The 25,355-nt window shown below is 32.3% G+C and overlaps 3 protein-coding genes and 1 pseudogene across 3 annotated transcripts; all 4 read right to left on the bottom strand.

Annotated features, from left to right (window-relative positions):
- Window positions 1-1,678: 1,678 nt before the first annotated feature.
- Window positions 1,679-4,870, bottom strand: LOC124833953 (putative wall-associated receptor kinase-like 16). Its single transcript, XM_047308532.2, has 2 exons — window positions 3,986-4,870; window positions 1,679-3,116 (listed from the first exon to the last, which is right to left on the bottom strand). Exons 1-2 carry the CDS (start codon window positions 4,836-4,838, stop codon window positions 1,963-1,965), a joined length of 2,007 nt encoding a protein of 668 aa, XP_047164488.1. The 5' UTR covers window positions 4,839-4,870; the 3' UTR covers window positions 1,679-1,962.
- Window positions 4,871-5,949: 1,079 nt separating this feature from the next.
- Window positions 5,950-8,360, bottom strand: LOC124833929 (wall-associated receptor kinase-like 2). Its single transcript, XM_047308504.2, has 2 exons — window positions 7,438-8,360; window positions 5,950-7,231 (listed from the first exon to the last, which is right to left on the bottom strand). Exons 1-2 carry the CDS (start codon window positions 8,357-8,359, stop codon window positions 6,078-6,080), a joined length of 2,076 nt encoding a protein of 691 aa, XP_047164460.1. The 5' UTR covers window position 8,360; the 3' UTR covers window positions 5,950-6,077.
- Window positions 8,361-10,384: 2,024 nt separating this feature from the next.
- LOC124833936 (wall-associated receptor kinase-like 2) lies at window positions 10,385-12,992 on the bottom strand. The gene is made up of 2 exons (XM_047308514.2): window positions 12,143-12,992; window positions 10,385-11,538 (listed from the first exon to the last, which is right to left on the bottom strand). Exons 1-2 carry the CDS (start codon window positions 12,990-12,992, stop codon window positions 10,385-10,387), a joined length of 2,004 nt encoding a protein of 667 aa, XP_047164470.1.
- Window positions 12,993-21,162: 8,170 nt separating this feature from the next.
- Window positions 21,163-23,902, bottom strand: LOC124833928 (subtilisin-like protease SBT3 pseudogene; annotated as a pseudogene).
- Between the last annotated feature and the right edge of the window lie 1,453 nt (window positions 23,903-25,355).

Genomic DNA, 25,355 nt, shown 5'->3' with positions numbered 1-25,355 from the left:
TAATAATTTCTTTCATTATAAACTATTTAAATTAATAAAATTATTAAATATAAACTAATTAAATTAATAAAAAGATTAAATAACTAAAATCTAAAATCGTGGAGGGGGTTAACGACTTCTTGTATTGAAGTCGTGCTCCCCCCCACACACTTTCACTTTATTACTTTTTTTTATTTAAAATGATTTATAATTTTTAAATTATATATTTAAACGTATTTAAAATATTAAAAATTATATATAATTAATATTTAAAGTTTCTAAATATTATTAAATAAATAAACTTATTTTTGTTATTAAATTAATCACATTTTTTAAAATTATTTTAATTAAATAATTTATAATTATTATTATTATAATTACATAAATTAAAATGCATAAATAATTTATAATGAAAAAAATTATTATTAATTAATTATAATTTGTAAAAAAATATACTATAATAATTAAAATTAAAAAAATAAATTATAATGAAATATAAAATTGTTTGAATTTTTAATTAGATAATTATAATAATTATAGTTATAAATTATTTAATTAAAATTCTTTTATAAAAAATTTAATTTAATTACAAAAATGATTAAAAGTATAAAATTTATTTATTTAATAATATTAAAAAACTTTAATTATTAATTAAAGATGATTTTAATTATTTTAAATACATTTAAAAATATTTTTTAGAAATTATAAATGATTTTAGTTAATAAAAGTTAAAATTTAAAATAAAGTAAAGTTGTGTTGGGGGTGCACGACTTCTCTTATTGAAGTCGTGAACCCCCCTACGATTTCAATTTTTTTTATATTTTTTTATTAAAAACGGTATGGTAATCGATTACAACATGTGGTAATCGATTACCATACCCTAAAGTCGTTTTTGGAGTGCACGACTTCAACCCTGGTCAAATGAACAGGGTGAAGTCGTGCAGGGGGGCACGACTTTTTCAATTGAAGTCGTTTGGGTCCCCCACGACTTTCCCATTTTCGTAATTTTGGTTGAATTTGCTCATTTCGGTAATATTAAAGGCAAATATGCCTATTTTGGTGCAAAAGCCTAACACACATGTTAATACATGTAAACACATGTGACTTGTTATCATTGATCATAAAAATTAAATCCATTTATTAATAAATTTAAAAAAATATTAATATAAGAATAAAATTGAATTTTTTTTAAATAGTAATAACTAAAAATATATTTAACTCTAAATTATAATATAAGTTATGACATGTCACATTTATTTTTAAATTACTCTCATGTATAAAATCTTACTGCCCTTGTTTCTATTTGTAACACCAAACAACCTGTAGGAGTTATAACACCCAAATGGTAAACAGAATAAAAAAATGTTTGTATTTATCTTAGTTATCTTAGTTATCGTGAAAATACAAACACTTTTGCATATTTGTATGACAAGAAAAAAATATTAAATATAATTAAAAAATTGAAATAATTATTATTTATAATAAAAAATAAATATTAAAATATAAAGAATTCAATTGTAATAAAATGTGTATCTAAAAGAGTATTTTTATTAATTGCTATAATTATACCAAAAAAATACTTCCAATTTTTTATTATTTCATTGAGTAATTTCTTGTAAATCGTAGAAACTAAAAAAGTGATTAATAATAAAAAAAATTGCAAAAAGTAAAACAGATAATAAAATGTGTACATAAAAGGTTAAAAAACCAATAATCATTATTAACTGTTATATATTTCTCGTCTAATCCCTAATTATAATTAATGATTATTTTCTACTTTTCATCATGCACTTCACAATAATATTACAACGAATCAACAACAAAGTGCATAATTATGATTTGGGATTTTTCAATTACCTAGAAAAACTTGAGCATTTCCGGTATTATTGTGGAGAGATGAAATATTTTCATTTATAATTAAGCATGCCACATGCTAAAAATTGAAAAATGAAACACAAGTTAACAGACAAGAATCTGGTTTTCCTAGAAGGATGTGGAGTCTTGTTCTGAGCAAAGTGGCATCCTTTCGTCTGTGCATTCTTCAACTATGTCAGTAGTTGGGTATTCATCATCATGTTTGATCTGTAAGGAACTTTGAACCTTTCTCAATGCTTCTAATTCCAGTGAAACCTCCTTCATTGTTGGCCTTTTCCTCCCATTAAGTCTCAAGCATCTCATTGCAAGGTTTCCAATGGCAAAAATGTCATCTTTCATTGCCTCCTTAGCCACCATTCCATCTAAAATTTCATTAACTTGGTTCTCCTTCATCAGAGAAAGAAACTCTGCAATCAGATTTTGACCCTCATCTTCCTCTAAGAATGAAATTGGCTTTCTCCCACTTATGAGCTCTACCAGCACTACCCCAAAACTGTACACATCACTTTTATCTGAAAACTTTCCAGACTGAAAATATTCAGGGTCAATGTACCCAAAAGTTCCTCCTACAGCTGTGGTCAAGTGAGTCTTATCTTGTGGCACTGATCTTGATGTTCCAAAATCAGACACCTTGGCACTGAAGTTGCTGTCTAAAAGTATGTTGGTAGGTTTAATGTCTCTATGGAAAATGGGAATTGAAGCTGCAAAATGCATATATGCCACTGCTCCAGCAACCTCACATGCAATTCTAAGGCGACTCTCCCATGAAAGGGAGGGCTCATTGTCTCTCCTGTGGATATGGTGAGAGAGTGTTCCATTTGGAATGAATTCATAGACTAATAAAGGAGTTTCTGTCTCAAGACAACAACCCAATAGTTTGACAATGTTCCTGTGGTTAATCTGTGATAGAATCACCACTTCATTCACAAAAGTCTCTATCTGGTTCCCTTCAATTTCTTTGGACCTTTTAACTGCAACTATGGTTCCATCAGGTAACATTCCTTTGTACACTGTGCCATAGCCACCCTGACCAACAAACCTACTGCTGTTGTAGTTATCTGTGGCTCTTTGTAGCTCCTCGCCTGTAAAAAGCTTTGCCATTTCTCCATTTCCGTAAGATGAGAGCTTCTCTTGTAACAAGTAGCCACCATTTTTCCTGAAAAGGTTTTCCTTTCGGATACTTTCTCTCCTTTTCTGTATGTACTGATATGATTTGTATCCCAGAAGAAACAAACACAGAAAGCCTAAACCAAGTCCAACACCTGCAAATTCCCAAGTTTTTCATTAGGGTGGCAGAATAAACTTGCAAAGATACTCCTTTTTTTTTTTTTTTGTAACATTGACTAATTAACAAGTTGGAAGTTCAAGGTTAAAATTAAATATTGGTTCTGTGATACATATCGACCAAACCTTATCTGGTCAAGTTATTTAGAAATATAACCAAAATACTGTATATAATTGGAGGCAATTTTTCACCCTATTATGAATTAGTTTAAGTTTTTATGATTGAGTTAAGCTCAAATCTTGATTTTAGGTTGACATTAAATCTTTAAGTATTCTTACTCTATTGAATTGATGCTTACTTGATGATAATAAGTCTATCTTAAATAATTGTCTATTATGTCTTTACATTGAGTATTGAGTAGTACATGGACTATTTATACTATTTATACGCTTTTTGACATGCCTTTCAATTATATGCATTAATTATAATTATCACAATTAATGAACTCTATTACATGCCTTAATCATTGCTAGAAACACTCTTGACTTTTACAATCTACTAAGACAATTAATATAACAACTTACAATTATCTATGTATAAGTTTACCCAACATTAGCATGCCACCCCTGAAAAATTTAGTTTCAAATGTCCAATGCTCAACATACAGAAGGTATGTTGGCGATCTCATACCAACTGATTTGATAAACGTAGTATATATAAAGAAGGCCATGTGGAGATTCCTTATTGACTCAATGATTTAACCAAAATAATATATATAAAGAAGACAATTCATACTTCACGAGTGAGTTAGAGCCAAACTCAGTTATGTTATGTTAAAAAGGAAAATCCAAAACTCCAATACAACTATATCTTGATTTTTCTTGAAGGGAGTTTATACAAAAATACCTAAAGCAGCAACCAATCTGACAGGAAATTCATTGCCACCAGATTCATCACATAATAGCCCCTTGGAGCTTCCATCTGTTAGTGGTTCTCTGTAACATTTACAGTAGAATTTATCTGGATTCTCTTTGCAGTTCTTCCCCATTAGAGGAACTAAAATAGGTGTGGAGTCAGGGAGAAGCATGCTGCTGTTTGCACTCCGTGACTCTGACAACTCATTGGCCTCTAGTATACTTTGTTCATCCACATCATAAGCCTCTCCTATGGACTTAACACTGTCACCAGAGTTGACAGAGTAAACCAGCAAAGAGGTGACCCCTCTTTCTGTCTGATTTGCAGTGGGACAAGCACATAACATTGGAACCTTGAGCTCTGCATCAATTGCAATATTAGTTGGAGGATAGTAATTTTGACCCATAATTGCTTGACAGGTGGTGAGGCCTTGGAAGGTTTCTTTTACCAAGGCCCAGTAGGTATCATTTTCTTTGACAGTGTAAAGTGTGTCATACTGATAGATGTTTCCATTACATGAACAGAAGACAGGAACAATGATTGAGTTATTGGAAGGAATCTTCTCAGTTGTTGAGATATTGTTGATTGAGGTTATATCAGATGTTTCTGAGCCAAGAAGGTAAGCAATCATGAGAGGGTTGTCATAGGGAGATTTGGACCTGAAAACTAAGAAGGAAGTGCATGAATCTTGAAGGCCATTGCAAAGATATCCTTTTGCTACAGAAGGGTCATCAGAGCAGTCATAGACAGTGTTGTTGAGGTATACTTGTTGGCAATTTTGTGAATGAGGGAACAAATATAGGAACAGGATTGTGATGAGAATATTGAGCTTGTGAAGCTCCATGAACAAGTCTTCAGGGAATACCTCAGATGAGTTATAAAAATATCAGTGGAAAGTTGTGTTAATTGCGGTCATTTATAAACTACAATGATGCTGAAAGGCTTACGTATGAAGAGAACTAGAAAATGGTATCTACTCTCTTAAGTTCTTCATATTTGGTTGAGAACTAGAAAAAAGTTATCTCAATTAGAAATATTGTCTAAATAATGTTGATAAGATTTTGATTGTTCTGATTTTACAAGTCATGTGATATTGAGTTGCATCTTACATTCAACTTTTCAGATAACATCAAATATATTAGTTATTATTTGTGAGAGAAAAAAGCATAAAAGCATAACTATGAGAAGAAAAGATATGAATGAATTTAACAAGATAGAAAATATGGACTGTAGATTAAACAAAATTCAATATAATTTTGAAAATGAATCTTGTTGTAAAAATTTAACCATATAATAAAATTTATATAGTTGATTATTGTATGTTGATACAATGAAATGATATAACAAAATATTTTTGTTAAACTTTTTAATAAAATAATCTCAAATTTTTAATTATATTGTTTATGTTTCGTTCAAACTTAACCATATTAATTTCTATTTTTTCAATCTATTATGTTATTTTCCGTTACACGAAGTGGAAGAAATGTTAAAATGTTCTGACTTTTTAAGTTTTAAACTACTTTTAAGAAGTTTTTTGTGAAGAAAAATACAAAATATCCAATTTGATGAAAAACACAGCAGTTGAAAAGACTTCCCAAGATTGACACGAGGAGAAGAAGATTCAATTGGTATGACTAATTTGGTAGGATGCCAAATTGAAAATTGTTAGTTCTATTTTTCGATTTGTTTTAAGTATGATTTAAAGATTGTAGATAGATGCAAAAAAAAATTATCTTTTTAAAACTTTTATAAAAATTAATTAATTTTTGTTTTTATTTTATCTTTATTTATTTTTACATCACAGGAGTCGTCCCATCATACATTGGTGAAGTTTCTAAGAGCCAGAGATGTCTATTTTGTTCATCATAAAAAGGAAACTAAGACAAAGATGAACACAGACCATCATAACACATCTACCACTAACAAAGATAACAAACATATTAGCTCAATTCAGAAGCATAACGTTTTAGTTATGATAATAATATTAAATATGAAAGTATTCATACTGTCATTTAATACTGAAAGGTGAAAATGAAATACTGAAGCATAGTTAACAAAGAATACAAAACAAAATTTCTGACTTCTAAAAGGATGTGGAGTCCAGTTCTGAGAACAGTGGCATGCTTTCATCTGTGATTTCTTGAACTGTCTCGCTAGTTGTATACTCCTGATCATGGTTGATCTCTAAGGAACTTTGCAGCTTTTTCAATGCTTCTAATTCCAATGAAACCTCTTTCATTGTTGGTCTTTTCTTCCCATTAAGTCTCAAGCATCTCATTGCAAGGTTTGCAATTGCAAGAATCTCATCTTTCCTTGCTTCCTTAACAACCCTGCCATCTAAAATCTCATAAACTTTGTTCTCCTTCATCACACAAAGAAACTCTGCAATCAGATTCTGACCCTCATCTTCCTCTAAGAAGGAAATTGGCTTTCTCCCACTTATAAGTTCTACCAGCACTACCCCAAAACTGTACACATCACTTTTATCTGAAAACTGACTAGACTGAAAATATTCAGGGTCTATGTACCCAAAAGTTCCTCCTACAGCTGTGGTCAAGTGAGTCTTATCTTGTGGCACTGATCTTGATGTTCCAAAATCAGACACTTTGGCACTGAAGTTGCTGTCTAAAAGTATGTTGGTAGGTTTGATGTCTCTATGGAAAATGGGAACAGAAGCTGCAAAATGCATATATGCCACTGCTCCAGCAACCTCACATGCAATTCTAAGGCGACTCTCCCATGAAAGGGAGGGCTCATTGTCTCTCCTGTGGATATGGTGAGAGAGTGTTCTATTGGGAATGAATTCATAGACTAGTAAAGGAGTTTCTGTCTCAAGACAACAGCCAAAGAGTTTGACAATGTTCCTGTGGTTGATCTGTGATAGAATCATCACTTCATTCACTAAAGTCTCTATCTGGTTCCTTTCAATCTCTTTTGACTTTTTAACAGCAACAATGGTTCCATCTGGTAGCATTCCTTTATACACAGTGCCAAAGCCACCCTGACCAAGAAATCTACTTCTGTTATAGTTATCTGTTGCTTTCTGTAGCTCCTCGGCTTTAAACAGCTTTGCCATTTCTCCTTTCCCATAATAAGAGAGCTTCTCTTGTAACAAGTAGCCACCATTTTTCCTGAAAAGGTTTTCCTTTCGGATACTTTCTCTCTTCTTCTGTATATACTGATATGATTTGTATCCCAGAAGAAACAAACACAGAAAGCCTACACCAAGTCCAACACCTGCAAATACACAAACAAGGACAAAATTTTTAAGCAACTACCAAAATCATCTCTATAATTGCTCTATCAAAAAGAAAATAATTATTGGCAATCTGTAAACCATGTTTTACCTCATTAAATTGCATCAGCTACATACTACGGCCATGCTAAAAACCAAAATTCAAACAAAACTAGATTTAATTCTATATACGGTTCAGAAAAAATACCTAAGGAAGCAACCAATTTGGTAGGAAAACTTTCAGCATCAGATTCATTACATTGGAACCCCATGAAGGTTCCATTCGCAACCGTTCCCTGGGAGCAAGTACAATAGAAACTGTCAGGGTCCTCTTTGCAACTCTTCCCTCTGAGAGGAACCAAGATAGGAGTTGTGGCATAGATGATTATGATGTTGTCTGCAGTTGACGGCACTGACAACCCGTTGGCCTCTAGCATACTTTGTTCGTCAACACCATAAGCCTCTCCAATGGACTTAACAGTATCACCATTTTTCACTGAGTAAACCAGCAAGGAAGTGACCCCTCTTGCTGTCTGATTTTCAGTGGGACAAGCACATACTACTGGAACTGTGAGCTCAGCACCAACTGTAATGCCATCAGAGGCATAGTAATTCTGACCCATCAGGGCCTGGCAGGTGGTGAGGCCTTGGTAAATTTCTGTAACCAACTTGAAGTAGGTGTCATTCTTGGTGGCAGTGTAAGGTGTGATATGCTGGTAGATATTTCCAGAACATGAACAGAATACAGGAACAATGATTGACTTATTGGAAGGAATCTTATCATCTTTTGAGATGTTGTTTATTGAGGCTATGGTAGATGCTTCAGAGCCAAAAAGGTAGGCAATGCTTACAGGGTTGTCATAGGGAGATTTGGACCTGAAAACTAAGAAGGAAGTGCATGACTTTTGAAGGCCATTGCAGAGGTATCCTTTTGGTGCAGAAGGGTTCTCAGAGCAGTCATAGACAGTGCTGTTGAGGTATGCTTGCTGAGAGTTAGCAGATTCAGGAAACATCTGTAAGAACAGAATTATGCAGAGAATGTAAATGTAAGGATGAAACTCCATGAACCTATTGTCTCTGGAGAAGACAAAGTAAATTTGGTAGAGCTGTTTAAGATCTAATGCATTCATGATACCGTGTTGTGCTTTCTTATTTTATGGAAAATTTGTTATTACTTTTTTAGCGGTAGAGACATGCTTCATAGGATCTCGGATTCATAGACAAAATAAACGATTTGAATCATTCAACGTTGAAGAAACAATTATAACATGGTGTGAGTTAGTGTTGATCCCTCTAAATAAAGTCAATAATCAGACACTTTGAGTAACGAAATTTTGTTTCTCCTGAGCACTTTGACTTTTCAATGGCTGCCTTGGTCATGCATTTGAAAATCATCAAAGTAGCCAAATGCATAGGTTGTCGGAATGTAAAACTAGATCAGTATCATGTAACAGAACCAAACTGGTTGTTAAACCTTGAATTCGTGTTAAATAGTTTGGCTATAATAGAATTATAATCCTAATTTTTTAAACAATAACTAAAACTATACACTTTACATTTTAGAAAATCAAATCTATAAGAATAGTTAATTTTATCAATCAGTTTTTGCATGCTTGCAAAGTTTGATGTTATTATAGTTCACTTTTTTTTTGGCATAGATGTCATATAACCATCACCTTTAAATTTAATTTTAGATTATCTATTGCGTTGAAATGTTAATCTTCCTTATCTGGGTTCTAACTAATTATGAGATATCGTTTACGAAAATGACAACACTGGTCTCATGATGTGTACTCATTCGTGTTAGAATGTTTGTTTTAGGCATTTTTTTTTTCTTATATCAAGAAAGGTTCAAACACGCAAGTGTATTTTGTCTTATTGCAGATAGAGTATAGAAGACCCGTTTTTGTAACTAAGAAAAACAAAGGATAGAAAAAAGAAGATAGAAACAAGTTAACATCTATTACTACTTGTTTTGTTTCAGGTGTAGGCTCGAAATGTTCATTTAAAATCATGCTTCTATCACTTATTCTTTGGCTATCATCATCCTATTGGCATATTTTATTCTCCAATTAATTGGATGTACATACTAAAAATATTATGATGCGATTGATGTTGTAATAAATGTATTGTAAAAAGTTTCAATAAGTATATCTTTGACTTATTTTTAGTTTTATACATAAGCTTTTGACTAAAGTCGATCTAATTGTACCATCGATTATGATATTTGATTGATTCGTATTAGTCGACACATATAATACACTATTAAAAAAATATTTTTACTAATTTTCTTTTGAAATTTTTTTCCAAGAAAATACTTATAAATTTTGTTATGAATAATAATTTATAAAAATTGTTTTTAGTTATTGTACAAAATATTATGCATAAAACATCTTTTACAGAAAATTTTGTAAATAATACTTACAAATTTTATAATTTTATAATTTTATAAATAATTATTCATGAAGGAATTATCTGTCATGAAATAAAAAAAAAGTTTTTTCTTATAAAATTTTATAACAAATTTGTAAGAAAAATTTCATGAAATATGAAACTTTTTAGAAGATCAGTTATTGATATTTTTATTAATTTAAATTTTATTAATTATGTGTTTGATTTTGTCAAGTTTCTCAACCCTTTATTTATTTGAATCAATATTGAGAGCACATTTTATCCACTAAAATATATCCCTAGAGGAATCAAATTGTGATATTGTATATCTTTGAAATTTTCAACATGCTTTATGTTGCATGTTTCAAGCTTTGACTTTGAAATTTTTCTATCGCTCAACGTGCTTCATCCTTCCATTTTTGCAGCTTCAATTATGGAAATCTCAATTTTTAATAGGCTCTTTTCTTTGCCATATAGTAATACGTTAAAAAATTAAAATTATAAAATATATAACATGTTCGTTAGTTTATTATAGCCCATTCCAAAAGGCCACTTCAACGAGGCAACAACAAAGTGGAGAAGTATGAATGAGGATTTGTCTATTATGAACTAAGAGTATTTCTAAGTTTCAACTGATGTTCTTGTGGAGAAATGCAGACTTTGTTATCCACACATGTCAGTAAAAGAAAACATGAAACACTAGTTAAGAAAAAATGGGGTATCTGGCTTCCTACAACAACACTATAAAGAGAAAATCCAGCTTCCTATAAGGATGTAGACTCTAGTTGTAAGGACAGTGACATGCTTTCCTCTGTGCACTCTTGAATAATATCACTAGTTTTGTGCTCATGATCATGTTTGATCTGTAAGGAACTTTGCACCTTTCTCAATGCTTCTAGTTCCAGTGAAACCTCCTTCATGGTTGGCCTTTTCCTCCCATTAAGTCTCAAGCATCTCATTGCAAGGTTTGCAATGGCTAGAATGTCATCTTTCATTGCTTCCTTAGCCACCCTTCCATCTAAAATTTCATAAACTTGGTTCTCCTTCATCAGAGAAAGAAACTGTGCTATCAGATTCTGACCCTCATCTTCCTCTAAGAATGAAATTGGCTTTCTCCCACTTATGAGCTCTACCAGCACTACCCCAAAACTGTACACATCACTTTTATCTGAAAACTTACTAGACTGAAAATACTCAGGGTCAATGTACCCAAAAGTTCCTCCCACAGCTGTGGTCAAGTGAGTCTTATCTTGTGGCACTGATCTTGATGTTCCAAAATCAGACACCTTGGCACTGAAGTTGTTGTCTAAAAGTATGTTGGTAGGTTTGATGTCTCTATGGAAAATGGGAACAGAAGCTGCAAAATGCATATATGCCACTGCTCCAGCAACCTCACATGCAATTCTAAGGCGACTCTCCCATGAAAGGGAGGGCTCATTGTCTCTCCTGTGGATATGGTGAGAGAGTGTTCCATTTGGAATGAATTCATAGACTAGTAAAGGAGTTTCTGTCTCAAGACAACAACCTAATAGTTTGACAATGTTCCTGTGGTTGATCTGTGATAGAATCACCACTTCATTCACAAAAGTCTCTATCTGGTTCCTTTCAATTTCTTTGGACCTTTTAACTGCAACTATGGTTCCATCAGGTAACATTCCTTTGTACACTGTGCCATAGCCACCCTGACCAAGAAACCTACTCCTGTTATAGCTATCTGTTGCTCTTTGTAGCTCCTCAGCTGTAAAAAGCTTTGCCATTTCTCCATTTCCGTAAGATGAGAGCTTCTCTTGTAACAAGTAGCCACCATTTTGCCTGAAAAGGTTTTCCTTTCGGATATTTTCTCTCTTCTTCTGTATATACTGATATGATTTGTATCCCAGAAGAAACAAACACAGAAAGCCTACACCAAGTCCTGCTCCTGTAAATTAAAAGAAAAACTAAAACTCATTCAAAATGAAAGCAAAGGCTTACAAGTTGCAAGTTCAAGTAAGTGAAAATTAAATTTTGGCCAGTTGTCATTAGAGACCATTTTGGGTCTGCTTGATTTCTTTGTAACTATGTTATTTTGAAAGCTGTTTCCTAAGACAATTTCACACAACTTAGCAATTAAATTAACTTCTCCTAAAATATCTATTAAGATTTAATTTTTTTTCCAATATATGCCTTTTAGGAACCACAAACTACAAACAGTTTAGGACGTTTTTTCATCCTCTTCTATTTTCTTCAAATGCTCTAATCAAGTGTTCAAGGGATAAACATTTCGAAACAGAGAAATGTGCTTAAGAAAAATACTTTCAAATGTGCTCAGGGAACGAAAAAATGTTAGAAAACAGAAAGCTATGTTTAAAACAATAAATACAAGTTCTTACTGCACTCTATTGCTCTTACTCTTCTAGGATGATACATAGCTCATAAGGGGTGTAATCTCCAAACAACAGCTATATGCTATTCTAAAATCCAAAGCCAAAGTTTCAATGAAAGCATATTATGATTCTTCTTGAAGAGGGTTTAAACAAAAGTACCTAAAGCGGCTACCAACTTGGCAGGGAATTTCTGACCATCAGACTCATCACAGAAGGGCCCCTTAGAGCTTCCATCCGGTGCTTGATAACATTTGCAATAGAATTTATCTGGGTTCTCTTTGCAGCTCTTCCCTATTAGAGGAACTAAAAGAGGTGTCAAGGAAAGGAGATCCGTGTTTATGTTTTCACTTTGTGGCACAGCCAACTCATTGGCCTCAAGCATTCTTTGTTCATCCACACCATAAGCCTTTCCTATGGATTCAATAGTGTCACCATAGTTCACCAAGTAAACCAACAAGGAGGTGACCCCTATTGCTGTCTGATTTACAGTTGGACAAGCACATAACAAGGGAACTGTGAGCTCAGCACCAATTGCAATTTTGGTTGCTGCATAGTAATTCTGACCCATCATTGATTGACAGGTAGTGAGACCTTGGAAGGTTTCTGTTACCAACTGATAATAGGTGTCATTCTTGCTGGCAGTGTAAGGTGTGTTGTGCTGGTAGATGTTTCCTGAACATGAACAGAATACAGGAACAATGATTGTCTTGTTAGAAGCAATCTTGTCATTTCTTGAGATGTTGTTGATTGAGGCTATGGTAGATGCCTCAGAGCCAAGAAGGTAGGCAATTCTGACAGGGCTATCATAGGGAGGTTTGGACCTGAAAAGTAAGAAGGAAGTGCATGACTTTCGAAGGCCATTGCAAAGGTAGCCTTTTGGTGCAGAAGGGTTGTCAGAACAGTCATAGACAGTGTCATTGAGGTATGCTTGTTGGCACTTGAGTGAGTGAGGGAACATGCATAGGAGCATAACTGTGGTGAGAATGTTGAGGTTGTGAAGAAGCTCCATGAACAAAAATGTGCAGAGAAGACAGCAGATGAGTTACAGATGAATTTGGTTTCTAATGTTTGTGTTAGTTTAGTTCTGATCACGCGGTGTGGTTCGTTTTATGTTTTGTCTTGGTATGCCGAATATTCAGCACAGTGAAGTCGGTTAGCTCTCTCTCCATGATTTTTCAAATATGGATGAGAAGGACATTTATTTATATTGAAAAGTGCAGGAATTCAACAACGAAACTGTGTTACTTGTGTCCGATTTTGAGCTCTGCGGCCCAATCATAAATCATTACAAAGTTAATAATATGCCAAAGTTGTTAGATTCAAACTATATGGAAAAAGAAAAAAAGGAAGATTTAACCCGTTGGTTAACTAATTAGATAACTATTATTTGTTGTTAATAAATGATATCAATGTTCTTTCTTGTACTAATGTTATTCATTCGGGATGGCTATTCTTGATGAACCCTATTGAATTCTCATCTTTGCAGTGGTAACAGTTTAGAGTTAAGAATATGATCACATTGCCGTTGATCTGTTAGTCAAATTTATATTATAACAAAATAGCTGTGAATTCCTAATCTTCATATATATAAAGGTAATTTTCACGTCTTAGTTCAATGGATTAGTATATCTTTAAAATACAAATTTATTCTCTTACATTTATATCTTTTCTTTTATTTTTTATTTTCTCTTGTAGGTTTTGTCTATTTTGTTCATTATTTTTGTTTTAGAAATCTCAAACTTTGAATGACAGTGCGAAACGAGTCAAGCAGTTGACCTGTAGGCATACACACTTTGTTTCTTTTTGTTCTTCTCTGCTTTTGTTTTCTTTTTTTTATTCCTTTGATTTCCGTTCCAGAACAGGGTACTACAAATTTGCTAATATATTTTTATTTACTATCATTTTTCTTATTTCAAGTGTTACCACACATGACTTTGTTTTTATATTATTAATTTATCTCAAATTAAAAATAAATCATTATCCGTGGTAAAATAATAATAAAAACTCATTATTTAATTCAGTTTTAGAATTGTAAATTTTCAAACCTTCTTCAATCCAAAATCAGAGTTGGTAAGACGAAATTGTAGGTAGTATTTTTGGGTTATAGAGAATAAATGTTTGTTTTATACAAATAAAATTCATAATAAAAAAAAGTGAAGGGATGTAGGGGTGTAGGGAGATTTAGGATTTTGAAAAAGATAAATAAAATTAAATTAATGTAGGGTATTTTTGGAATAAAAAAAATAATGAGGAGGTGTAGAGAGCACTTGGGGTGGTGGAGGGAACAACTCTCAAAGTGAGAGGTGACTTGAAATTTTGAGTCCATTGATCCATTGAAGCCTCGCTTACATAACCTGCAATTCGTGCGAGCCTTTGAGGGGTAGGGTGAGCCAATCTGCTTATCCAAATTTGTTCAACCCTAATTTTTTTGTTCAAATTCGAGGACATAGCATAACACCTCCAATTTTAATCTTTCTCGATTTAATTAAAATGCTTCTAAGTATTAATTTTAGTCACCCGTAAGGCTACGAGTCACAATGTATGTGAAACAGGTTATAAAATTCTGATTACTTTTCAAAAGCAAAATAAGCCAAGTGTAGATCGAGCTTAAACGGGTCGATTCGGCCTGCATTGCTAAGAAATCATTTGTTTAAAAGTGTTAGAGTTGTATTTATTACTATAGTGGTTTTGATGATATGATTATGAGAAAATACTATAGATTTCAATCTCTTATTAATTTTATTATGGCAACATGCAAAGTTAAAGAGCTGTTGAATATAGTGATAATTATATATGGGATTAATCTCCCTTGTATTGAATATATACATAGGATCCTCTATTTATAATGGAAAAAATATGGGCTAAGCCCAAAATACAAATAATAACAAATTAACTAAAGATAAAAGATAAAGATAAAAGATAAAGATAAAAGATAAATATAAAATAAAGATAATATATCTAACACTCCCCCTCAAGCTGGTGGATACAAATCGTATGTATCAAGCTTGTTACTAATATGATCCATAAAGACTCAGTGAAAATATCTACTTCTGAACTCGAGTGACACCAAATTGCTAATGATTTGCAAGACGACATAGAAGACGAAATACCAACCCAGAAGACTCTCCATGAGCAATAAATATGGGAGGTTGCTCAATGTAAATCTCTTATTGCAAATTGTCGTTGAGGAATGCCACCAGTGGATGAAGAGGTAATTGTTGGAGAGCCACCACAGATATAAATAAACTAACAAAAACCATCTTTTCCATGAAAAAAAAAACATATATGAATGAGTCAAACGCAATGGTGACAAAACAGAGGTAATAAGAGACAACAACAGAAGAAGAAGTCATGGATAAAGAAGAGAGAGAAACTATAAAAATCAAAGATTTTCCAATCAAGACACTTAAAAAAGGAAAAAGAGCAACCTCGATGCTCTAAATAACTGTCTGAGAGGAGACAGGACGTGCAACAACACACGATGAATGTGACTTTCACACTCTAAATTACTATTAGATATGCCACCATGCATGACGGAAAAAGGAGCAAATCCATAACTTTAAAAGGCGCTGAGAGCGCGTAAGATCTCCAACGAAGGCGTCGTTGATGACATGGTGGTTGCCTAGTCGAGACGATTAAAACCATGTGATCGTCAATCGAAACTAAAACTTTGGTAATGGCAACGGTAGATGGCGCTGCCGTCGGCTGCGACAGATGTAGTGGTAGAGGCACCATAAACTTTTTCCTTAAAAGAACCTTAGGCTTTAGATACCATGTTGAATATAGTGAAAATTATATATGGGATTAATTTTCCTTGTGTTGAATACACACATAGGGTCCTCTATTTATAATAGAAGAAATATGGGTTAAGTCCAAAATACAAATAATAACAAACTAACTAAAGATAAAAGATAAATATAAAATAAAAATAATATATCTAACATAACTCGTTAGATTGGGTGGTAGTCATCTCCAAATGCACAACATTGTTTCATATTTAATAGTTCTAAACAATTTTACATAAATACTATACATGGTAAGATTTCTATTTGGAAGAAAATTGTTTGACAAATTCCACTTTCTAATTGGTTAAAGGTAAACATGGAGCTACTAAAGGTTGTCTTAGTCTAGTTGCATATGGTGGTGTTTTTAGAAGTTGCATATGTGAATATATTGGAGGTTTTTTTTTTTTTACATTCTCGGGTATACAAAATTTTATTTATGCAAAATTTGTGGGGTCATCTATGCATATAAACATGTCTAGACTGTGGGTTTTAGGAACTTTGATTGGAATGTAACTTTTATTTAATTTGTCAATTTTCTTTCTTTCTCATATGATAGTGCCTTGAAATTTTAGGGTAGATGGTGTAGATGTTTATATATTTTTAATAAAATTTAGTTTAAAAGTTTACATATTTTTCATGAAAAAAGTTATTATACGGATAAATTCGTGAATTTGGATATGGAAAATAAAAAAACAGTATAAGAGATATAATATCATGTCTACATTTATTTATTTAGATTTATTTCACAATAAATATCATCTACCTATGATTTGTAAAGTGTAAACTTTTTTTTTTTATTTCTTTATCTTATGTTTAGTGGGATATTTCCATAATTTGTATTCTTCATTTATTTTATATTTATTTTAATAAATTTGTCATATGATAACGTATGATTGATATACTTTGAGTGTGGTAAATATATATAGATGAACTTAGATTGTAGAACGGAGATAATTGTTATCCATATAAATTGAAAGATGTTAATAAACAGAAATCTCTCTTCCTCTTCAAACTGTATGAATATTAATGAACTTGGATCCAAAGGAAAAACATTATCAACTTGTATTTTCGTATTATTGGATATCTTTTAATATTAAAATAGCTTTTTATATTTAATACATTCTATCAAAGAAACTAAAATTTCTGAAGTTTAATTTTTTGTTCAAGAATACTTAAGAAATAAGTTGAAATTAAAAAGTAGTTAATATAGTGAAATTTGTGAAAGATATGAAATTTTCCCACACAATCCATTGTCACTTTGCTTGGGGGGAGACAAAGTGGTTCCTCAAACACATTCGATTATCTGACTAAGTTCAGAATTTTGACTGATTCTTCTTCGGTACACCAATTAAAAATTCTCACTACTTTCTAACTTTCAAATTCACATAATAATAAATTTATTTAACGATTCTTCACATGTAGATGTAAGATTCTGGAATCTCTTAAGAAACATAAACTATAGATTACGAGCAAGAATTGGTCATCACTAGTAAATGAACCTCTAAAACAATGTTCCTATATTATATGATTTTGGTGTTTTCTACACATTTGAAGTGAGATGATGAATATACTTTAAACGTAATAATTATTATTAGTAGAAAAAAAATAGTGATTGGTATTTTAAATAATATGAAATTGCAGGCATATACAAATAAAAAAAATAGGTACCTGGAAATTCCTTGTAATATTATTTTGGTCATGCCCACTATCACATGGTAGTCTCAACTTTTGATTTTTTAAAACAAACGTATTATTCAGTTTACTATTTTAAGAAGAACATCTTTGTCACATAAGATAAGAATCTTGAGTGTCAAATAAGACAGGTTTTTGCATCGATGTTGTAACAACGTTAATTACTATTTTATGGCGTTGTAACGATGCAGATATTGAAGAATGATGGAAGGGATGAAATAACAATGGTTTGGTTGATCAATTCAACGTTCACGGGCAAATTAAGCTCTCAAATCTCATTCACAACAAACCAAATTTCTCCTAATTAAGAAATAATGCATGTCGTCTTTGATTTGACTAAATAGGAAACTGTAGAGAGAAACATGGAACTATAATCAAAGTTATATGTTTATCTTTATAAATATTTTAAGAGTTAACCTATTTTGATATAGAAAATAAAAAAGTACAATTATATATTTTAAGTATATAGTAAATTTAAGTATTTTAAATTCAATCTTCACAAACAAAAATTATTAAATATTTATAATTTTTATATTTTTCATTGAATTTATATTAATTGACTTTTTGTCATTAATTAATTGATGTGAGATGTGATTTCCTGCATTATGTGTAAGACACACATCAAACATCTTTACCAAAATGTACTACTTGCCACAAAAGTGAAACTTACCTTTTCTTTGTCTAATTCCCAATAAATCATAAAACTTTGTTTCATTCACGATAACAAGCACCATCATTTTATCATACTTAATAATGTCTTTATTTAATATTCATTGTAATGAGTCACCTAAGTTATGCACAATTTTTTTCAAATGGTGTCTGGTCTACGCTCTTTTTGTTTTCTCTGTCAGGTCAAGTTTTGTCCAATCTCTTGTGCACCAACCGGAAGTGTATTTGTTAAAGGTGTTATGATGCCAAAGTCAGTGATAGTCTGATCGGTAAGTTAAGTGTTGTAATAAATGCGTATTCAACTCCATTCATGGAGAGCTAAGCATCTAGGACTATTGTGCTGTAATTCCATTATGGATTCTGAGGTTAGATTGAGTTAATACGATTGTTTATTTTGATTATTGATTTAAGTTGTTCTCTCTCTATGTCTTTAATCTCTCTATCAAATTAAAAGCAAGATTTATGCATCATAATGTATTTGAATCTACCTGCATATTGATTATATGAGTTCTAGGGTTTCTAGGTTTAATTGAGAATCTACTTGGATTTAATTTAGGAACTTTCATACGATTAAATGGTTTTTATTATCAATTGAGAATGTACTTTGATTGATTAGTAATAATTTTTAGAATTTACTTTGATTGATTAGCTTTTAATTTGGTTAGGAGATTTAAGAATAGAGATGATTAAACATAATAGAATTTGATTGAGAATATATGAATTTATTGTGAATAATCTAGTAAGGTTTTGCATTTGATTGAGAATTTACTTTGGTTAAGTGCATGATCGCCCTCAAATTAATTAAGAATGTACTTTAATTAATTTGAAACTTAAATAATAATCAATTGAACAATTATCTGTGAATAACCGATGATGAATCTATCTTGGAAAAGTAGTGGAATTAGCCTATTTCATCATAATTGTTTTTAAGTTTCTTATTTATTCTATAAACATTCTTCAACCATTACTTTTATTCATAAGCATTGCATAACATTCATAAGAGTCAGATATTCGAAAGCAATTCCGTGTTCGTTGGGAGACGACTCAGGGTTACGTTAACCCTATCTACTTTCTTAAATACTACTTGGCAATACTGAAGTTGCCTTGAAAAGTAGTATTAATTTGATAGCCTCAACGACAGCGTATCAATAACTTAGTGCAAAGAACACCCTATATCTGCGTGCCAAGGGTCAAGTGCTACCAATTGAAGGTTGCATGTCGTCTACCGAGAGCCAAGTTCTGCCTACTATGTACCAACAACCAGAGTTGGTTACCGCTTACTAGAACCAAGTATCGTATATAGAGAACCAAGTGTCATCTACCGAGAACCGGGTGTCACCTACTAAGCGTCGACTTCCAGAATACACCCTATTTGTCACTTGTTGAGGTTTATATGCTGCCTACCAAAGCTAATGGTGAACTACCCACCAACTAGCCGACCTATCTTACTATTCCCAGGCACAAGCCAACATGTTTTATTGTTTCTACCTGGCCATAAGTCATTTTGTCCTACTACCTTTTGGACTAATAAAGCTAATGATTATTCTATAACTTAGGAGAATCTATATCAAACAAGTGACTCATGTGATAAATGGCCACTGGACCAACCCATGTCCATATAAGTGAGGACTCACAAACGTCATAATTATTATATAAATAGTATAACCATTGAGGTAAATAACAGAAATTCATTATTACAACATTATATTCCATTTGATGCACTCGACTAATTTAGGTGTTTGAGTATTTTTTACAAACACACACCTTCTCGATCTTGAAAAGATATGAACTTAAGTCTTTGCTATAAAAAGTAAGTTTTAAAAAGTTAATTCACTATGTAAAATCATTTCTAAATTGTGTTATGATATGCTTTCGACCAGAAAAACCAAATTTAGAATGAAGTCAAAAAATTTCTAAATTCACATATATAAAGATTTTTTTCTTCTTAAAATATAATAAGTTTAATAATATATATAATCGTTGTAACTTTAAAATAATAAAATATTCATAATCTAATTTTAGAAACAATCTTACATACATTAATGAATGCCTATATATTTATTTAAATGAATTTATCTTTAAAATTTTTTTAAAAACTATAAAAAGTTATTTCTTTGATAATTTAAAATTAATTTATATATAAGTTTATCTGTATCAATTTGCTCACATAACTTTTCTATATTAACATTTTAAACTTGAATATAATTTATTTTTACTTTGAAAAACTAATTTCATTTTTAATCAAATTTATTCAAGCTTGTATAAAACTAATTCTTAATTTTACTTCTTTCTTAAAAGTACTTATAAAGAACTTTATTCAAGCGTGTCTACATCATGTAATTATATTTTAATCAGATTCTTTTAGTACATCAAATAAAAGTTTAATCAGATTTATTTGTACATAAGCTTAATTTGGCGAGACAAACTCATTTTACTGTTGATTTTACTGTGGTTTATTTTTTAGCTTTAATTTTCTTAATTCAAAAATTATATTTCAGAGTGTAAGAACGGGGAAAGAAAATACAAGTGCGACCGAAAACATAAATGCTAAAAAAAAATAGAAAATAAAAACAACTTAGAGATTTGTTATTTTTATTGATTTTTCCGTAAATGTATGCTACAATTGACATAGAATGATGATTAAACTGCATTCAATCCCTGTTAATTGCACGATTCCATTCCAAACATTATTTTATGGAGTAATAATTTATAAATAGAACATTCAAAAAATAAATTCAAATATATATAAAAGAAGAAAAAAAATTTCTTTCTTTTTAATCACATGAACGATATGTTGTTTTTCGTGAAATTTGCAAACTTGTCATTGAGAAATCATAGGTGGGATTATACATAGTTCCTAAAATTTATAAGTTTTCTGTCAAGATAAAAAAAATTTAATAATGTTTATCGTATTAGTTTTCTTGTATATGCCATATCCTCCAATATCATCCTATTAGGTTTATTCTTGCAAGAAAATTTTCTAGTAAAAGGGTTTACGGTGCAAGAGTGAAAATATAAATAGATTATGTAATGTGATAAACTCAGATGAGAATTAAATATTAGGAGATATTTCTAATTCGACATAAGACTCTCAATACATCTATGGTTGAATAACGATTCGATAATAAGTGAAACTAGACTTAGTAAATAACAAACTTTTTCAGGATAAGCTCTAGCAAATAGTTTATTATTTTGGGGGTTCCATGAAGTACTCAGAATTTCATGGCAAGGAGAAGGAAAACTCATACAATTCCACTTGGTGCCACTACAATGGGGCTCCTAACAGTGTGTGCTCCACCATCTTCCATCCAAATAAGATCCCCATAAGAGATATCTTCCTTCTTGTACTTGTTGTACTTTATTACAACACTGTAGCTCAGCTTCTCATTTTTGTATCTGAATGACAAAGTCTCAGGAGACACTGTCACCACAGAGCCCTTAGGTTCTGTCACCTTGGCTCTGTATGTGGCAGCACCAGCTCCAACATTGGTCACTGCCCTCCTAAATTTGTGGACAACTGACATTGTTTTGTTGTTATAGATGGCTATAAATGAAGGGTAGTTAAGATCAAAAGATGGTTTTGCGCAATTGTAGGATGATGATCTTGTAATGGCTAAGATTTGCTTTATTGTGTAATTCGAAGCACAAAGCAGATCAACATAGTCCTGTGGAGTGGCATCATATATCAAACCTGGATCAAGTGCTTTGTTAGGGTCAATTTGACCAGCTCCCATGGCAAGAGGAGAAGCATATTGAGAAGGATAGCCATAGTCTCTAATTGGATTTTGCGTATTATCTAGAGCACTAGCTGTGGTTACTATTGCAGACCTTATAGCAGCAGCACTCCATTCAGGGTGTGCAGCTTTCAGAAGAGCAGCAACACCAGAAGCATGAGGACAGGCCATGGATGTTCCAGACAGCAAATTGTAGTCACTAGGTAAGTACACATTGTCGCCAATTTCAGCTGCTGGAGAATCAGGAATGAAAGCAGCAAGGACATTAGAGCCAGGTGCCATTATGTCAGGCTTCAAGACCCCAGGGTAGTTTGGTGAAGGACCTCTTGAAGAGTAACCAGCAAGAGCTGGTGCTGGCTTCATTCCAACAAATGTTTGCTGAAATTTGATACTGGCTGTTGGATTCTTATGGCTTTTTGCATACTTGATCACAGTTGGTGCATCCTTCGCACTGATTACAATACTTGGAAAGCCACCAATTCCTGAGTAATTTAACAAAGGACCATCAAGAAAAAACACTGCCCCTGACAAACTAGCTTCTTTAACAACCGACATTTGCTTGTACATTAACGTAGTGTCTGGAACCAAGTCACATACAATGATCACATCTGTTCTCAGTTTCGATAACAACTTGACTGAGTTACATGCTGATATATTCTTATAGTAGACAAGTGGAAGATTTTCCACCAAGGCATTTGCTGGAAACACGGTCGAACCAATAATGGTTCGGCCATTTCCAAGAACTAGAGAACCAAATGTGCGGTCAATGGTACCTGCAGCCACAGTCAGAAGCCAGGGGATTCCATTGTGCAAAGTACCAAGATCAGGACCATTGTTACCTGCAGAGGATGAAACCAACACCCCTTTTTCCATTGCTGCAAAAGAAGCTATTGCTATAGGATCCTCATAAAGTGGAACACCATCAAACCCCATAGAAATGGAAATGACATCAACTCCATCAGCAATGGCTTGGTCCATTCCAGCCAAAACATCAGAGGAGTAACGACCCTCTTCCCAAAGGACCTTGTACATGGCAAGCCTAGCTCTTGGTGCAATGCCTCTGGCCACCCCTTTGGCATAGCCAAAGTAAGAGGCTCCACTGACGTAGTTGCCAGCAACTGTGGAAGATGTGTGAGTTCCATGACCCTCTGTATCTCTGGCTGAGTTCATAGTGATTCTAGCCTTGGGTTTTGCAGCAATCACTCCTTTGTTGAAATATCTAGCTCCGATCAGTTTGAAGTTGCACATGGAAGAGTTGAAGTCTTGCCCTTCCTGACAGGTTCCTTTCCATTTACTTGGAATTTTCTTGGTCATGCCATCATCTTTGAAGCTTTCACTCTCAGGCCACACACCAGAGTCAATAACACCCACAATGACATCCTCCCCCAAATTGGAAGCGTGCCAGAGGCCACTGGAAGAGGCTAGGGAGAGAAACTCAAAAGTGTGAGTGGTGTCTACGGTGACATTTCTGTCTGGATATGCCGCAACAAAACCACGAGAGTTCTTGAGAGCCTCTAACTCTTCTGAGGTTAGCACTGCACTAAAACCATACATGGCATGGTTATAGGAATACACTATCTGTTTCTGTGATTGCTTGAATGAGTGACCAGGTGTTGCTGATTTTATGGACTGAACGGAGGATTCAAACCAATCATGATGCGTTGAAAAGACAGTGGGAAAAAGGGATCTGTCCATGTGTACTATGTATGTGGAAGTCTCTGCAGCACTGCCATGATGAGCCAACAGAAACCAACGAGTAATGAAGAGCATGAAAGGAAGTGGAATCACAAAGTTAGCCATTGGCTCCCTCATTGTTTATGCAACTCAATCAAAATTCCTTAGTTTGAAAAAACTGATCAGATCACGTATCATTTATAAGAAGTTTTGGTCTGTAGATTGCCAAAGATATTGACATGTGTAATTATTACAAATTGTGGAAAATATAATTGAAAGATAATGGGATTTATTTTATGCATCAAAGCTAATATAATTTCTTTATATTAGCTTTTTTTGATGACCAGATAAGTCAATTGAGAGAAAGAAGGGAAAAAAGTGTAGACCTTATCCTAGCAGTGAAAGAGAGAAATAAAAAGATTATAATAAAAGTATATGAATGTGATGATGATGATTAAATTAAAATAAATATCTTGGTGGAGAATACCTAAATAACTCAATTTAAGCAGATTAATTCATCATTTAAAGTAGTTTCAAACCGTACAAGTGAATGACGCACCCTCCACTTCCTGTGATGCTTGAACCAGATTCTTTTCTATTAGGATTCAGTGTCGATGACTCCTTTGTAATTGGCTCTGTTGAAGATTAATTATCAATTGTTATTTTGTGTTTAGCTAGTGTGCAGCATAAATGAAAACCAATGAGTAATGAGGAGCATGAATGAAAGTGGAAACACAAAGTTAGCCTTAGGCTCCATCGATGTTTATGCAACCCAAAATGAAAACTTCTGTTGTGAAGAAGCTTATCAGATCAGGCAGCATATGAAGGAATTTTTGTCCTGTAGAATGCCAAAGATGTTCACATGTGTTGTCGTTACAAATCGAGACAAATTATTATCAATTTATTCATCTTCAATACATCTTTAAGTTGATTTTGCTTTCGAAATCTTTTAACTAATAATAGCTACTGCTTCTTAGGTTAATGTTACAGTAGAACGTTGGTTGGCAATATCTAAGAACATATATGAATGCCAAAATGACATTTGTTTTGGAAGGAGTAGAAACAAGAAGCATGGCGATTATAGGAAACGTGTCAGTATTAGTTAACGTCAAAGAATCAGAAAAAAATAAAACAGTATTCGATTATTAGTCGCTAATTTGACTTGCTGTTAATTTGTTGCATATATATAGGTTCGGTCTCTTTTTAGAAGCCATTATTGATACCAGCTGAGCATACAGTAGTTGAATTGAAATTTTAATTTATTTTTTATTTCATGCAGAGATTTTATTGTAATTGCTTTGTTTAAGTGTGATCGTTTAAAATATTTTCTGCGTACATAAGAGTTTTTTTAATGACGAGTTTGCTTGAATAAATTTTTTCCAAAAATGTTTAGAGTTTCGTTATCAGAAATTAAATTAATTTATAATATATAAATGGACGGAACTCAAGTCAATTTTGTAAAATTAAATTTAAAATTTACTTCAAAAAAGAAAAGCTAAAATTCTTTTATCTATAAATTTTATACCATAAAGCTGTAACGACTACTCATCCAGAAATTTAAGCAAACAAGTCCAAATATAGTGATGTATGATAATTAATTTGTTCATATTTATTAATTATATATGTGAAAAATGATTTCTATTAATCGACAGAATAAAAAAAGCTTTACACAAAATGTGAATGACTAAATATTAATATACTAGTTTTAGTTATATAATCATCTTGTTAATTGTCGCTAAATTTCTTATAGGATTATTTCGACGATTAATGCACATTTTAGAAAAAATTTAATGCATGTAAAAGATATACATTTTACGG

Source organism: Vigna umbellata, chromosome 4, assembly GCF_029865625.1.
Source record: "Vigna umbellata cultivar VRB3 chromosome 4, Vumbellata_1.0, whole genome shotgun sequence".
Lineage (NCBI taxonomy): Eukaryota > Viridiplantae > Streptophyta > Magnoliopsida > Fabales > Fabaceae > Vigna > Vigna umbellata.
The sequence above is the reverse complement of the archived record's forward strand: the minus strand, read 5'-3'. Positions and strand labels throughout refer to the sequence as shown.